This window comes from Trachurus trachurus (assembly GCF_905171665.1).
Source record: "Trachurus trachurus genome assembly, chromosome: 17".
NCBI lineage: Eukaryota > Metazoa > Chordata > Actinopteri > Carangiformes > Carangidae > Trachurus > Trachurus trachurus.
In genome coordinates, this window is record NC_139900.1 from 34170907 (window position 1) to 34188598 (window position 17692).

General features: G+C 41.2%; 1 protein-coding gene across 1 annotated transcript; it reads left to right on the plus strand.

Moving 5' to 3' along the window:
- The first annotated feature begins 779 nt into the window (after nucleotides 1-779).
- LOC311000895 (electrogenic aspartate/glutamate antiporter SLC25A12, mitochondrial-like) lies at nucleotides 780-17675 on the plus strand. Its single transcript, XM_083991772.1, has 18 exons — nucleotides 780-819; nucleotides 1652-1705; nucleotides 3607-3752; nucleotides 4124-4239; nucleotides 4962-5101; nucleotides 5235-5381; nucleotides 6548-6686; nucleotides 6769-6862; nucleotides 8218-8302; nucleotides 8402-8483; nucleotides 9563-9721; nucleotides 10914-10966; nucleotides 11898-11978; nucleotides 12472-12612; nucleotides 13506-13644; nucleotides 15317-15475; nucleotides 15585-15675; nucleotides 16737-17675. The coding sequence occupies exons 1-18, from the start codon at nucleotides 808-810 to the stop codon at nucleotides 16948-16950; spliced, it is 2052 nt and encodes a 683-aa protein (XP_083847898.1). The 5' UTR covers nucleotides 780-807; the 3' UTR covers nucleotides 16951-17675.
- Nucleotides 17676-17692: the final 17 nt, after the last annotated feature.

Below are 17692 nucleotides of genomic sequence, written 5' to 3' on the forward strand. Positions count from 1 at the left end.
AGTACTAGAAGTAGCAGTTAGTCATTACTGCAGTAGCCCATGGCATCATCAGCATCAGCAGCATCAGTTGTGGCTCAGTGATTAACAACAGCAAGTGAATTGTAGCACCAGTAGTAATGGCAGCAGCAGCAGCAGCAGCAGCAGCAAATAGGATCCTACTGTACTTAGTGTAGTGTAGTTCAGTAATATGAAAAGTGCAAAGTGCAGAGCAGCAGAAACAAGTCCATACTGTATGTTATGTATGTGCTCTGCACTTTGCACTTTTCATATTGCACTTTATTACCTCCCCACAACATCATAGGCCTCTGTCAGTATATTTGTGCTTTTATGTCATGTATGTGTGGTATGATGATGTTGAAATTTTTTAATGTTTTAATGTTTTTAAATTGCACATCTGGAGTTTGGGGAAACGTAATTTCGATCCCCTGTGTAACTGTCAGTTACATTGTGTGATTGACAATAAAGTTTACTGAACTGAACTACCATCATTCAAAAAGCTATTGCATCTCATCAGAGATAATGAGACTATTATTTCACATCAGTGCAAGAGACAAACACCGTCCACCATCAGCTTCGGAGTGTGTGTGTGTGTGTGTGTGTGTGTGTGTGTGTGTGTGTGTGTGTGTGTGTGTGTGTGTGTGTGTGAGTGTGTAAAGATCACACACTGACAACAACCCGATTAATCGTTTCCCACGTGCTGCTGAGAGGCGGCTCTGCTCCGTTTTCTCTCTCAGACCCGTGCGCACGTCTGAGGGCGCGTGCACTGCGCCTCGCTCACTCGCCCACTGTACGTGACGTCAAACCAGCATGGCGGTCAAGGTGACTTCGGCATCGCTCTCTTAACGATTTTCAAACCTTTTACTTTAACACATCTGCATGTCATTTTTCTCTCTCGAGCGGGAACGGTCAGAGTTTTAGCCCGCGTGCTGCCGTGCCGTGCCGTGCCGTGCCGAGCCGGGCCGGGCTGTCCCGGGATGCGGAGCGCCGTGAGGCTGTATGAGGCTGTAGCATCCCTGGGCTAGCTGCCCGCCCGCCCGGCGACGGCTGGCCTTGATGAGGCATCCACAACCTCGACGTTAGCGGGATAATGCTAAGACAGCAGCTGCAGCTCAGCCTCTGTAGCGCTCTGAGCTCTGGTTGCAGCAGCTGCAGCTACAGACCACTCTCTCTCTCTCTGTCACTTTGCTCTTCGTCCTCTCGCATTTTGCAGATTTAAAGCTTTAACGTGTCATTGCAACGGTGTGTGTCCTCTTCATATCAGTAGTTTGTGCTTTGCTAGCTGGCTACACATTAACACTTGTACCGGTAGTTAGAGCCTGTGTAGGTTTGGCTGGTGGTGACTTGTGTGTGTGTGTGTCTATCTACAGTAGCTGCCCGGACTTGCTCAGCCTGTGTGTGTGCCAAAGTCGCGGGTTGTGTGTCTTTGATAGTTTGCCACTCCCGTGTCGTCGGGTTGTGTTTCTCCTTCACTGTTTTCAAGGAGACACTAACCCAGAGCAGCTCTGTTGTTGTGCCTAGAGTAGCTCGGGAAACCTGCTTGACTTGAGTAGCATTTATTATTTTAATTCATACATATACAAAAAAAAAAAAACATTTTAACGCGTAGATCATCGCCTACTGTCATTTAACTGTGTATTGTTGTTATTGTCAGGTGCAATCTACCAAACGTGGGGACCCCAGTGAGCTGAAAGCAATCTTCCAAAAGGTAAGAAGTCTGATATAACTATGAATCTATGCATAGATCATCATGTAGGACCCTGTAACAGCTGCTTCCGTGTGTGTGTGTGTGTGTGTGTGTGTGTGTGTGTGTGTGTGTGTGTGTGTGTGTGTGTGTGTGTGTGTGTGTGTGTGTGTGTGTGTGTGTGTGTGTGTGTGGGTGTGTGGGAAACAGCCCACCACGGACTGTGTCTTCCTCCACTGAGTGAATGAGCTTGTAAGTTTGTGTCATGGGGTTGAAATTACAGCATTAGCCACAGTTAAAGGTCCAGCATAGACTGCTGTTGTTGTTACATTAAAGCACATAACTGCAACTGTTTTAATTGTCAGTGATCATATTCAGCGCTTATCTCAATGTTATGGTTTCTTTCTGTTTCTAAAAGACAGTTCATACGTGATGTCGAGTCAGCAGCAGCAGCGGTTTCTGAATGCAGTGTTAGGGTTGATTCAGTAATGGCAGGGAGGGAAGTGTTTCACATCTGCTTCCCTCACTCCCAGTTTGCTTTGATCATGGTGACAACTGACAAGTAAAAAAGGGGGTGTCGGCCTGCAACACACACACACACACACAGAGGGAAGGGAAGGGAGGGAGGGAGTCACACACACACACACCAGGAAGCTCGGTTAAGAGAGAGCTTTTAGGTTTTAATGTGAAGGTACAGGGTTCAGGAGAATGTATCAGGTTGTGTGTCCCTGGTCTCCATTGCTACATAAGCAAAGACCTGCATGTTCTTGGACTGGAGGGATCAGTGAGCACCGTGTCACACTACACTCACTCATCTCATGTATAGACAACAGTCCGAGTCAGAGTGACGGTGGCGGCATGACCATGAGATATCATGAGCAACTGTCACAGGAGTAGACTTGGTTAACCTTCACCTTTCTGCACTGCCTTGCCTTCTGCGTGGAGAGTGTGTGATGTTGTCGTGTCGTGTGTGGGGCCAGCAGCTGGTGGTGCGCTGATGCTGATGCTCACGGGTCAAATAGCTCGCAAAATGCCAAAGACGCTGGTGGTGGTGCATGTGAACCGGTTCGTGAGTGTTATTCTGACATGTCATGCTATGCTACGACTGCATGATCGATGACCTTGGTTGATCAGGTGCAGCGATGAGTTTCCTGCACTGTGACGTGACGGAGCTGATGTATTTCTGATTCACCAACCTTTTTTCTACCATTAAATTTGGACACTTTTGATAATAATTTGTGTCAGTAACAAAGATGTGTCATGCTGAAAGAAGATAGTGCAGTGTAGTAAGTAAAACTTTGTTTGGATCACAGGATTTAAATTAGTTAGAATGAACCTAAAGCTGTGATGTGGAAATCTGAAATAGGAATTAACATCAGGCCTCTTTTTGTTGGGTTTTATTCAAATGTAACAAGCAAAACTGCTTAGTACTTAAACAGAGGTTAATGTCCCCAAAAAGCAAGAGCCCTGAAATGAAACAATACAGTCACTCTGTACTAAAGGAAACAAGGATGTGGACAGATTTTTTTTAAGTCTCTGAAGCAAAAAGAGATACATGGGGTAAGAAGGCAGATAAAGAGCTACTCCTTTAGCACCCTAGTGAAGGAATGGTTTATCATCTGCAATGGGGTTTAACTTAGGTTACACAAAAACACACATTTTCCCCATGACAAAAAGTTGACAAAAACAATCACATTTAAAAAAAACCATGACACGTAGTGGTGCTGACTGTGGACTAGTCATTCTTTACACACATGACTCTGAACACTGACCCAACAGGTCATTAGCCGAGGCTCTGTGAGGGTTAACAAAGCTGCTGCTAACAGCTGGCTGGATTCACTCATTGATTATGTTAATAGTTAGTATCCAGGTTTATGTTGTTTCATCATGTGTCCCCCCCCCCCCCCCCCCCCCTCCCTCCTCAGTATGCCAGTGTAGCGGACAAGGATGGAGAGAGGTTCATGACCCCAGGAGACTTTGTCCAGAAGTATCTTGGACTAAACACACAGATCCACCACAACCCCAAAACTGTCCAGCTCATTGCTGCTGTGGCCGACACCACAAAGGACGGGTATGTACCGACACGGACACACACACACACACACACACACATAAACCTGGGGGTATTTGACCACAGCTTATCATCACTAATTTATTGACCAATGTGTGATTAGTATTTGCAGTTACTGCCAAAATAGATAAGATAAAGCTCCCAGTTGGCGGCTGCTTTCCCGACTGTAGCGAGAACTACTGTTTACTCTGTATTAAATGCTGCTTATGTTCCAGTTGCATTCTGGCCTATCAGTTCACATGCTAACTCTTTACAGTTTACCACATCTACTTACATCGTTGTCTTTATATAGTGTAACTTGTTTTGTTTTTAATGTTTTTGTTTTTAACAACTCCTCCCCTCCTCCCCATATGTCACCCACACAACGGCAGGCTGATCTCGTTCCAGGAGTTTCTTGCATTTGAGTCTGTGTTGTGTGCACCTGACGCTCTCTTCATAGTAGCCTACCAACTGTTTGACAAGACTGGAACTGGAGCCGTTTCCTTCGGTATGGATATGGACGACTGTGTTTCATGTGTTTTCATACGAGCTTCGTCTTCCAATCACTTGATGTCAACGAATCCGAAAGGAGTAAAATAATGAAGGAAATGATCCAGTTTCATTCAGGGTCACCACAGGGCCTTGAAATCCTTGAACATTTGTGAACTTGAGTAAAAAACAAAACAGAATTTTGAAAGTTTTTGAAAGTAGTCATTGATAAATCAAATTACCATACATTAAATTCATATATTCAGTGCAAAAATAGCAATTACGTTCTTTTGGTGCTATTTTTTTACTTGCTGCCTTGACCATTTAGAAAATTAGAAATCATAAAATGTCTAAATATAGTCACTACAGAAGTGGTCACGGAAAGTCCTTGAAAGGACCTTGAATTGATATTTAAGGAGGTGTTGGAGCCCTATTAGAATTGCAGCTCCACTTCTTGTCCACACGTTTTCCTGGGTGCACTGCGGAGAAAGAATTTTCAAACGTGACAATAACCAGATTACTCCACTAAGTCATTACACATGGATGGAGTTACATAACAGCGCTCATGCACCTACTGTGTCTACTTATTTACTTATGGCTCGCACACAAAGCCTTTATGTTATGGCAGTAAGATCATTTGACATGACTGTTGTTGTACCTGAAATTAATCTGGTGTATTGATCATTGATTCCTCTTTTCTTTTTCTTTTTTTTTTCTATCTAATGTGTATTTGTGCTGTAGAAAATGTGCGGGACATTTTCAGTCAGACCACCGTGCACCACCACATCCCCTTCAACTGGGACTGTGAGTTCATCCGCCTGCACTTTGGGCACGACCGCAAGAAATGCCTCAGCTACCTGGAGTTCACCCAGTTCCTGCAGGTATGCCGAGTTCACGCAAAACACTGCCCCGATCACCCCGAGGCGTCTTCCCCTTTGATTTATCCCTCTTTCTCGCACTCAGTTTTACCTGCACTATTTTTACACTCGGCCTTGTGGTGTCGTATTTTTGTAGGAGCTACAGCTGGAGCACGCACGCCAGGCATTTGCCCAGAAGGACAAAGGGAAGAATGGCGTCATCTCCTCCATGGACTTCAGTGACATCATGGCCACCATCAGGCACCACATGCTCACACCTTTTGTGGAGGAGAACCTTGTCTCAGTGAGTGTGTGTTTGTTACGTTACTGATAATAAATCCCAAGTGTGACCCCAGATAATATGATGATTTCTTCTTACATATATTTTGATTGCCGGCGAGTAGATGTGTAATCCACTCTGACCTGTGGGGTTATGAAAACACATGATGCTCAGCAGAAGTAAATCCTCATCCACGTCACATCTGGGGTTATTAGCCCTCAAGGACATTACTGGGCATTTTAACTTGTGCATGGTGCATTTAATATTGTTATGATGTTTTTAAGCTTTGCTCAGGCTCTTCACTGTTCTCTAGTCATACTGTAGGTGTTACCATATATATATATATTTCCATTATAATGTGACATGGTTAACACTGAAGTCTTTCTCTGATTTACCTGAGATTCTTCTCATATATAAAAGTAAAAGTCCACCTAGAATTAGTTTTGGAATAATATTTACATGAAGTTAAAAATACAATAGCAGATTAAAGTAAAGGAGTAAAGTTACTACATTTAGCCATAATAATGAGGGAAAGAAATAAAAATATACCTTATATTATATTATATTATTGAATATTATTTACAACTGCACATCTTGGCTTCCCCATTAGGATTTTAATATGTTTTTGGTCATTTAAAGAGGAACTATACAGGATTTGTAGCTTAACTATGCTACAATTTTACCTTTATTAAACAGATTTGGAGTTATTGTGATGCTTTAATAAATGGCTTAACTTGTTACGAGGGAGAATGGAGGCTCTCTGCCTTCAACGTACAGTAGCGTGTCACTTATTGCGTCTCTTGGATGTCGTAACAGCGTATATGATATATAACTTTATCAACCGGCTTCTTTGTAAACAAATGCACAATGCTGGGAGGAGGGTTAGCAAAACAACGGAAAAGCGACTGGACTTAGATAGTTCCTCTTTAAACCTTTATTTAGTAGCCAGAGAGTCAAAGATGATACAGGTCTGATGATGAAATTAAGTTAGTAATAGTTAGTTACCAATACAATTTTCCATTTTCATAGAATGAAATGACAGGAGAAACAGAGATCATGTTTCCTCAATAGTCGGGGATACATTGAGTAAACAACTGTTATTGTACAACTGTAATTGTAGGTCTTTAAATATAACGAATCTAATGTTTAGCCACAGTGTCTGACATGATGCAGTGTCTTTGTTCTGCCAGGCCGCAGGTGGCAGCACCTCTCACATGGTCAGTTTCTCTTACTTCAACGCCTTCAACTCCCTCCTGAACAACATGGAGCTGCTGCGCAAGATCTACAGCACACTGGCCGGCACGCGGAAGGACACGCTCGTGACCAAAGGTGCGCACATTGTTCCAGTAGTGTGATGTGATGTGATGTCCATGTTGTTGTCAAAGCTAATTGTCTCTCTCTCTTTCTGCAGAGGAGTTTGTTCATGCTGCCAACAAGTTTGGTCAAGTCACTCCTATGGAAATTGATATCTTGTACCAGTTGTCAGGCCTGCATTCTCCCTCCGGGTAAAACACTCTTTCTCCAACTCTGTTTAAGTTTGTGGTGTACTGATCAACATTTATATATATACTAGGGGTGTCACGATTTCGATTTTTTTATCGAAATCGATCGAAATTACGTCACGATCTCGAGCATCGAAGTCAAAGAGAGGATCGACGATCCGCCCCCACAAAGCTACAACTGCCCGTTGTCCCCATTGCGCACCAAGCGTCTTGTCAGTCACTGGTCCGAGTTTTCCTTTACTTTTTATTTCGAGACAACACTCACTCATTATCTCTCACTCTCTCCCTCTCTCTCCCTCGCTCTCTGTGCACGTCTGCAGCAACCCAAACAAATGCACATGTTGACTGGCTCTATTCCAGCCACATGATTGGTTCGGCGCAGCGGAACTCTCAATATCATTGGCTATTTGCCAAAACATGGATGAATGAAAACTATCGACCACGTCTCATATTTCTATCGAAGAAAAGTTATTTCACAATTTATAGCGTTTTATCACCCAGCCCTGGTGGGCTACTGCCCCTCCTACCTGGGAAACAGGAGGGAGACACAGCTCTAACTACACAACACCGACAAGCACAGAGAGCCGCATGTTGCAGAGACGTTATAAGATTAAAAAAAAAAAAAAAAAAAACCCCGGCCGCAAATAATAAGCCGACGAAAAGGTGCAACTTGCCACTTTTTGTCGATGTATTATTTGCGGGGGCTTTCGGGGGATCTGGTGACGGTGGAGGGTCCGGGACTGATTGACTGTGGGCCAGTGGCCACCTCCAGTCTGATCAGGACCTGATCATCAGGTCCATCACAGCACGGCAGCTGCAGCTGCAGCTCTGCCCCGCTGTCACATGACTCTCCGTATCAGCGCAATCTCGTTTACATTACATTAAGTCGACATCAGGAGAATAATGAGACACACGGTAAATTAATGAAAATAAAATTATGATAATGTACAGATATAAATATATTTGTTTCAAAACCTTGGGGGCAATTTTGGCCCCTGGATCATGATTTTTGGGGGCATGTTACCTTTATATTGTAAAGAAATTATTTAAATGTGACCATTAGTGCCTAATGTGATACATTATGGAAATTGCATCATTTATATGTAGCCCATCTTTTGAAATAAGATTTACTGTACAAAATTTGATGAATAAAACCAATGATCGTAGACTAGACTAGTCTGAAAATGGCATAGACCTCTGTGCTGTAAGAAAAAGAAAAAAAATCGAGAATCGAATCGAATCGTGACCCTAAAATCGAAAATCAAATCGAATCGAGGATTTGGAGAATCGTGACACCCCTAATATATACACACACGCACAGTAATTTAATAATGAGGACATAAACCTGTTTGTATCAGGCGGCTGAACCTGGCTGACATTGAGAGGATAGCTCCGCTAGAGGAAGGATGTCTGCCCTACCACCTGGCTGAAAGTCAAAAACAGGTCGGTGTGCGAGTGTGTTTTTGTAATAAAATTTATCATGACATGAAGTCAGATCAGCAGTTAAATGTCCCCTTTTTTTGAATATATGTTTCCTATCAGGCCCATGTGGATGGCTCTAGGCCCGTGTATCTGCAGGTGGCAGAGTCGGCCTACAGGTTCACCCTGGGCTCCATCGCTGGAGGTGAGTTTGTTTGTTTGTTTATTAGATCCCCATTAGCTGCTGTACAAGACAGCAGCTATTCTTCCTGGGGTCAAAACATCTTACAAACATTTCTGTTTCAGAATTTAACAGAACATTCAACATAGATCATCATCATTCATACAATAGACAACAGCAACACAAAACATAAAAAAAGCTCACATTTCATTTACAAACTGTTCTTAAAGTACAAAGAAACAGAAATCATGCAACTGTCTCTAATGGTCAGAGAGTCACTCCCTCTTGTAAAAACAAATACATCTTTAGTCCCTGTTTAAAAGAGGCAGCTCTACCTTCTCGCATCAAAAAATCTCGGCAGAGTATTCCATGCAGCCATCGCTCTATAATAAACCGTTTTTTGTTTTGCATTTGTTCTACATGGGGGCAACAGGAAACGACCTTCTGAAGACTGCCGAGTAGAAAAGTTATGACTTTCAGAAAAAAACACTAATTTATTATAAACAATTACTGGGTTTTTTGTTATTGTGACATTATAAACAATTACTGGGTTTTTTGTTATTGTGACATTTTTTACAAAACAAGCCAGAGAACAATGCAGTCTGCTTTTGACGCTTAACCAGGCCAGCTGATTGTTCATTTCATGTACCCTTGTTCTATAGGGGCACTGAAGAACGATTCGAGCAGCTTTATTCTGAGCTACCTGCAGCCTTTGTATGTTACCTTCTGACGTGTTGGACCAAATCATTGGACAATAGTCCATTTGTGACAACACTAGAGCTTGTATTAGTTGTTTAGTTAAGTGCCTGGGTATGGATTTTCTGCTGTGTCTAATAGCAGCCATTCCTCTGCCCATTTTTACCACCATCTGGTTTATTTGACTATTCCAAGTCATTTTATTATCTATTGTTATCCCTAATAGCTTAACCTCTGTGATCTGCTCTATTTCTTTATCTCCTATTTTTAAATTCAGTATTGGTGCCTCTCTCATTGCATTTTTTGAACCTAGTACTATGGTGAGTGAGTGATGCTGCCGTCTGATGGGCTCGCTGCAGCCTGTGATGAATTACATTGAGTCTGAGCATGTGTTGCGTTTTGTGTAGCCACGGGAGCGACGGCGGTCTACCCCATTGACTTGGTGAAGACTCGTATGCAGAACCAGAGGTCCACGGGATCCTTCGTCGGAGAGCTGATGTACAAGAACAGCTTCGACTGTGCTAAGAAGGTGCTTCGCTACGAGGGCTTCTTCGGCTTCTACAGAGGTGAGACGCGCCTGGCTCATCCCACCAGTGGTTTGGACTCCTGTCTTATGTATGCGTCTCATTTTCCTCACCGTGACATTCAGTCCTCGAACACACAACACAAGCTAAAGAAACATTAATTGTATCATTGGCTGTATTTTGTCATGTTTCAATTTAAAGGGATAGTTCAACATTTTGGCAAATTGGCCCATTGCCATAATCCCTATAGTCATAGCAGTAGGTTCGTTACCTTTAATTGTCGGTGTAAGCTATTTTTAGAACAGCGGAGCGAAGCAGCAGGCTGTTCAGAGCTACGCTATGGAGGCTAATGGAATTTCTTGGTTTCCCTCATCAAACTCATCAAATACACAATCCAACAACTCAAAAACGCTGTCGTGGACAAATTGTGAGCTGCACAATCACCACGCTATGAGATAATAATAGAACGTTACGAGACAGAGTTGTTTTAGAGGTAAATTCATGCAAAACCGCTGATGCGCGTTGCGTTCAGGGACAGTTTTTCAGCAAGCAGACTCTGTATTTACCTCGAAAACGGCTCCGTTTCGTAACGTTCCATTATTATCTCATAGCGTGGTGAATGTGCAGGTCACAACTTGTCCACGAAAGCGTTTTGGAGTTTTGGGATTTTGTATTTGATGAGTTTGATGAGGGAAACCAAGAAATTCCTTTAGCCTCCATAGCGTAGCTCTGAGCAGCCTGCTGCTTCGCTCCGCTGTTTTAAAAATAGCTTGCACCGACAATTAAAGGTAACGAACCTACTGCTATGACTATAGCGATTATGGCAATGGGCCAATTTGCCAAAATGTTGAACTATCCCTTTAAGTGTAGGTGTAGTGTGTTTTGGACTCTTCACATTAAATAATACAAATGTTTTTCTGTTTTATTTTGTTGAAGTGCTGAAGCATCCTTTGTCTAATCATAACACAACTTCTCTGGCTGTAGGTTTTTTTTTTTTTTTTTGTACATTTTAGTTACAAAAATCTTGATGTCGGGATCAGTCTATTTATCTGTTCATGTTTTCCGCTCCAGCTTCTTATCTTTCATACCATCGGTGAAATCTCTGACTCTGTTGGTTTTCACCGTTGTGTCTTTCATCCTTGATCTTATTCTCCATCTTCATATTTACAATATTTTAAATATTACTAATGACATGAGATTCTCCTGTTACCCAATCCCCCACGATGCCCCACAGGTCTGGTCCCTCAGCTAATAGGTGTGGCACCTGAGAAAGCTATCAAACTCACAGTGAGTACCACCCTGCAACACTCACTATCACTCTCCACTTAACACTGTGTACAATGAGTTGGAATACCATAATACAGAGTTACACGATGCATCTGTAGACATGGATCTAACAATGGAAAATAAAATGTGTGGTATGCAGTGGAATTTGTAAAGCTTCTCCTTAGGGTGCAATAAAGACAACAATGCAGACAAAACACATACATTCACTATAAATAGCTCATGAGATAAATCCTCTGTAAATCTACAAATACATCAGGTTAAAGTGAGTAATATGAGCAGAATTAAATCTTGCAAAATAACTGTAATATTTGGGGTGTTAGTGCATGTGTGAGTTAATCTGAATCTGTTCGAGGTCAAACAGGTGGAAGCCAGGGGGTGTTGTGCTGTAGAGGTGTTGCAGGGAGGGGAGAGGACAGCCGATGATCTTCTCAGCAATGTTGATTATCCTCTGAAGTTGCTTCTTGTCTGCAGCTGTACAGCTGGCACACCAGACTGTGATGCAGTATGTCGGCAGACTTTCCACGGAGAAGTGGTAGAAGATCAGCAGCAGCTTCTCCCTTAGGTTGTTCCTCCTCAGCACCCTCAGGAAGTGAAGAATTATTACTTATATAATCATAATTATATTACAATTTAAATAATTATGATGATAAATTATGAGTTCAGTAGTGACAGCAGAAGCAAAATATGAGTGGAATTACGGCACCCTTTTATTGCACTCAATGTATTATCATGTACTCAGTCCATTGAAATCTTACAAGATCACTTGTTCTTGTCATTATTCCACCTGCATGTCAGTGTTTCTAGATAAGCAAAGTGTCCAAGTGTGGTTCCACCGGTGCGTACGGTGCACCAGCAGACTTTCTAGGACAGAGTTTACACTACATTATGCAAAGTCTTTGATATGATACCTGCTTGTGTTTGTGTCCCGCAGATGAATGACTTAGTGAGAGACAAGTTCACCACTAAAGACAACACAATTCCTCTATTCGCTGAGATTTTGGCAGGTGCCTGTGTAAGTACCAGGTCCCATTTTGATTTGTTTGTGATTGCATGAAAGAATAATAGATTTAAGAAAAAAAAAAAAAAAAACTTCTTGGTTATTAAGGGCAGAAGACGTAACTCATGCATGCAACCTGTGCATTTGTTGTATTAACCCGCTTGCAGAGTTCCAAATGACGTTACTAACACTGGACTGCAATACCACACTGCATCCAGAGGAAAATTCTCAATGTCCAATGCAACATGTTTTTTTTTTCTCCTGTGTTTTTGTTTTTGATAGCGTTGTTCATCCTTACACTCTTTGGCCCAGCACTCCTTACCGTCGGAGGAAATGGCAAAGTAAATGATTGATCAGGATTTAATTTTTTACTTTTTACACTTGGCATGAGCAAGACTTGGCTCCCATACCTCAGCTGCGTATTTGTAAGATGCAGGAGCAGTGATGTAGAAACTGTTAGTGATGACTGAAGTGGGTGAACAAGCTCCTCCTCTCCGTCTTCATTCAGGCCGGAGGCTCTCAGGTGATCTTTACCAACCCTCTGGAGATAGTAAAGATCCGCCTGCAGGTGGCAGGTGAGATCACCACCGGACCACGAGTCAGCGCAGTCAACGTGGTCCGTGACCTCGGCTTCTTTGGCCTTTACAAGGTAACATATCTCCGAGCATCCCCCTCTCACAGTCTTCAGGGTTCCTACGCAAGTATGGAAAGTATGGAATAATATGGAATTTGATTTTATACATTTCCAGGTCTTGAAAAGTATGGAAAATGGAAACTATTGTATGGAAATATATTTATCTTAATACTTATTCAGTCTTATTCACATTTTGTATGCGCTATTGTAGGCTACCTAGCTACAATCTCCTGGAAATTATTTGGTTACATAATGGCATACAAATTCAGAATAATGAAAAAAAATGATTAATTGCATGATTTATTAACATGAAACATATCTATTGGCTCAAATGTCACAAATTATTTGAATTTTTTTACTGAGACACTGCAAAAACTCAAAATCTTTCCAAGAATATTTGTCTTATTTCTTGTCAAAATTTCTAGTCAAAACTAATCTCTTTCCACTTAAAATAAGACTCATCACCTAAAAATTAACTTGTTTTTAGATTATTTGCACTTGTTTCAAACATTTTTTCACTTGAAATAAGTAGAAAAATCTGCCAGTGAAAGCAAGTTTTTTGTGCTTGTAATAAGAAAGAAAAACTTGCTCCACTATCAGATTTTTCTACTTATTTCAAGTGAAAATCTGCTTGAAAGAAGTAAAAAGTGTCTAAAAACAAGCTGCTTTTTTAATGTGATGAGTCTTATTTCAGGTAGAATGAGATTTGTTTTGACTAGAAATGACATTTTGACTAGAAATAAGACAAATATTCTTGGTAAGATTGAGTTTTTTGCAGTGGAAGTTCGGGATTAGGGTCTGGAAAAAGTATGGAATTTGGAAATTTAAAATGTGTAGGAACCCTGAGTCTTTCTCTTGAGTCGCAGTCCCCTACATCTGTCTGTTCTTTCTTTGTGTGTCTTGTCCAGGGTGCTAAAGCCTGTTTCCTGAGAGACATCCCATTCTCAGCCATTTATTTCCCGGCGTACGCCCACCTCAAGACCATGATGGCTGATGAGCAGGGCGGGCTGGGACCTTTGCAGCTTCTCACTGCTGGAGCCATTGCAGGTAATCCAGTTCAAAAAGAAATACAAAGAAATTATTTTCAGTATGTACAGAAATGAGGGCGTCTGACAACCACAAGGTGCTTATTATTATTTATTTGGGTATTATTTACCGACTTAGTTATTTGTTGCTCGGTTCATGTTACTTTCAGTTTGTCTTTGTATGTATGAATGTGTTTGTATATGTTTTTATATGTATATGACTATATAGAGAGATAAAGATTAGTAATCATATGTTAGAATAAATCTATATGTATATAAATATAATAATATATTAGAATAAATCCAGTTAAATAACTCATAAATTAACTTACTGTATATATTATAATGACTAGATAACTTGATAGATAAATTCAAGTAATAATGACTAGATAACTTGATAGATAATTTATGAATAAGGGGTGGGAGTAAATAAGTTTTACTTCTTCCCACTCCTTTTCGGATATGAAACAAACAAATAAACAAAAAAAACAAAAAAAAATCAAATTACCTTTATTTTTCAATTATTTTCTTTTATTTTTTTATTATATATATATATATTTCTTTTTTTGTTCATATGTTGTTTTTGCAAAGTTTTTATATGTTATGTCTGTCCATTTCTGTATTATGTTTTATTTCTTTTAACATGTCCGAAATAAACTTAAACTAACTAACTAACTAACCCCAGAAAAAGACAGCAGTCGGTCAGCGGTCAATAGAATCCAATGATGACTTGACTTTTATAAAATGCAGACACAACAAATGACAGAGAGCTTGCATTTCTTTTATTTTTTACTTCCCCTTCACTCAACCAGACCTCATTTGAAGTTACAGTATCTCATCTGACATTTTTTTTTTTTTTTTTTTTTTTAATATGTTTATTGATTTTCAATGAGGAGAAAAATGAAAAAAGAAAATACAAATAAAATGAAGAGAAAAAAATAAGTGGAGGAAAAAGAGAAGGGGGAAAAAAAAGGAAAAAAAAAAAAAAAAAAAAAAGCAAAGAACACAGCACATCAAGCACAGAGATATTTCATGGTCATAACATGAGTACTATAGATATAATATAAAAGTAGAAAAATAAATAAATGATAGTAAAATAAATAGGTCAGTAGACATCGTCATACATTTGTTTGCACTGCAAGGTTTTGTACAATAGCCAGTGTTTATGGATTCACATTTTTAAGGTAATTCAGTACTGGGTCCCATGTTTTATCAAACGTATCCCCTCTGTCTTCATTGTAGAATCTCAGTCTCTCCAGATGTAAAGTATTTGACAATTCTCCCAACCATAAATTATAAGTAGGCACTGAGTCCATTTTCCACACTCGTAAAATCAGCTTTTTAGCAATCACCATCCCAAACTGAACTGCTCTTCTTTCAAATTTATTAACAGAAGAAAGGACACTTGTGGCCCCTAGAATGGCGACCAGGGGGTTGGGTGCCAGATTTTTCCAAAAGCCTTTGAAAAACACTCAAAAATACATTTCCAAAATAAATAAAGTTTACTACATGCCCAGAATGAATGTGCTAGAGTTCCTATCGAAGTTTTACATCGGTTACATGTTGGAGGGACATCTGGATAAAATGTATGTAGCTTCTCTTGCGAGTAATGGAGTCTGTGGAGCACTTTATACTGTATTAGGTTGTGCCTGGTGTTAACTGAACGACATTTTTTTTTTAACTCCAACTCCCAGGTATCCCTGCGGCCTCCCTTGTGACGCCCGCTGATGTCATCAAGACTCGTCTGCAAGTCGCAGCGAGAGCAGGACAGACCACTTACAACGGAGTCATTGATTGCTTCCGGAAGATCATGAGCGAGGAGGGGTTCAGGGCCCTGTGGAAGGGAGCTGGAGGTGTGTGTGTGTGTGTGTGTGTGTGTGTGTGTCTGTCTGCTTGTGTGTGTTCTTGAAAGTGTCTCCGATTATTTTAAACCACAATGAATCGTATCTCTCTCGTCTCCAGCTCGTATGTGCCGGTCCTCTCCTCAGTTCGGCGTGACTCTGGTCACTTATGAGCTCTTGCAGCGGTGGTTCTACGTCGACTTTGGAGGACAGTAAGTTGATAGAAATAGAAACAGGAACTATGATACTGCCTCTTCATACCATGTTCTCGTGACTTGAACGTAATAATGAACTTTATTTGTATAGCACCTTTCATACACCAAGTGCAGCCCAAAGTGATTTACACTTAAGGCAGTAAAACAAGAGCATACAAATAGAGTAGGGACAAATAAATTTACCAGTATACCTCCAGGTTATCTATTATTAACATTTCATTAGTTTTGCAATGAGATGAATCGGGTTTCAGCTGATGAACGGTGTGATTGGATGTCTCTTGTGCTTAAGGTTTGCAAACAAAAAGAAAAACCCAATAGTTTGAGTGTAGTTTAAGACCAATGCACCAGCAGTGTCATTCTTGCCTAATGACTCATGGGCTGATGTCCTAACACAGGAGTTCTCAACTAGTCTCACTCTGGGCTCCACATTTTCCCGTGGTCATTAAGTCGCGACCCACTTTTATAGAATTCAAACCAAGATTTTTTTTTTTAAGCCTTTAAAAACTAATTTTGCTCTTTATTGAGCAAAGTACATTTCAGAGCACATGAATGAAACTGAGGAGTTACCATGACAACTGCATGTACGGAAGTGAATAAAATAATATCAAACTGCACAAAATGGAGACCAACAAAATGATATATTTGACTTCTAATGCATCTCTGCATTCAGAGCATATTCACAAAAGTGAATAAATATCAAATTGCACAAAATAAAGACCCACAAAACAAAACAAGATTCACTGCATTCAGGCCACATTAATAAGAAACTGGTATCTTTGCATTCAGAGCAAATGGAGCAAATAATAAGAAAGTGAGGAGGAGCATTACAACTGCATGTGTTATTTTTCAAAATAAAAGACATGTCCAACATCAGATGTGCATTAAATATTATTTACTTTTTTGACCAGCTGTCCGCGACCCACTTTTGGGTCCCGACCCACCAGTTGAGAACCACTGTCCTAACATACACATATTTGCCCCTATATATTCTTCTGTCTTCACTGATGTATTAAAACTGCCTTAACTCCTCCTCTCCCCTCCCTCCCTCCCTCCTGCAGTCGCCCGGCAGGATCTGAGCCCAAAGCTAAGGCTCTCATCTCTGAGCTTCCTCCCATCAACGCGGACCACGTGGGAGGCTACCGCCTGGCCGCAGCCACCTTCGCCGGGGTGGAGAACAAATTCGGCCTCCACCTTCCCAAGTTCAAGTCCTCCGGCGTGGTTTCCATACATCACCCAGAGCCCGGCACCGCTGCGCCGGCTCAGGCGCCATAAAGCTCTTGCATCTCCATATCACTTTGCCATCCCTCTCCTCCTCTTCCAGGAGCCAGACACTTAGATAGATACACAACAAAAAAAAAACAAAAAAACGCACACGGTTATCACTCACACTCCACATGTAGGGGCCATCGATGTAGGAACAAACAACAGCAGCAGCCCGTTGCTCTCTCCAGGCAGGGTAAAGGTGTGCTCCACTGGTCCCCTGCTGGCTGCAGCTGTGGATGTAACGGAGGGACAGCGACGGGACCAGAGCACCGACTGTGTTGTGTCATGAGTGGCTGTACGCTCCTGGCGTCTTCATCCTTATGTCTTCTTCTCTCCAGCATTTGTATAACATGGGGCCTCGGGCACTCGTCTCTCTCATGAGTAGCTGATATGATTTGTATTTTGTTTTCTGTCTGATACTCGGTTTGAGCAGGACTTGTCTTTATTGGACAGCGGGCGTAGAAAATAGTAGATTGGTCAGCACGGTGTGTGTGGGGCTTCACTCTGGATTGGTCCTCACACAGGAGGACACGTACTGTACATATTGTATAACTGCAGTGAAGAAAATGTTACACGACAAAACCCCGTAACATTCAGTCAGCATCATTATACAGTAACTGTAATGTTATGGCCTAATATGTGGGGCCTTTGGTCCTGGTCTCTGAGAATCACTCTTAACTGATGTACAGAACTTTCAATTAAAGTGTTTTCTTGATGAAACAAGAATCATGAGCAGAGAATTAGGTATTAA

What these genes read in the sequence shown, in the direction of transcription:
- LOC311000895 (XM_083991772.1), top strand. An exon ending in GGCCTGCATTCTCCCTCCGG is followed by an intron (nt 6,863 to 8,217) that starts GTAAAACACTCT and finishes TGTTTGTATCAG; the next exon opens with GCGGCTGAACCTGGCTGACA. An exon ending in GCTTCTTTGGCCTTTACAAG is followed by an intron (nt 12,613 to 13,505) that starts GTAACATATCTC and finishes TGTCTTGTCCAG; the next exon opens with GGTGCTAAAGCCTGTTTCCT.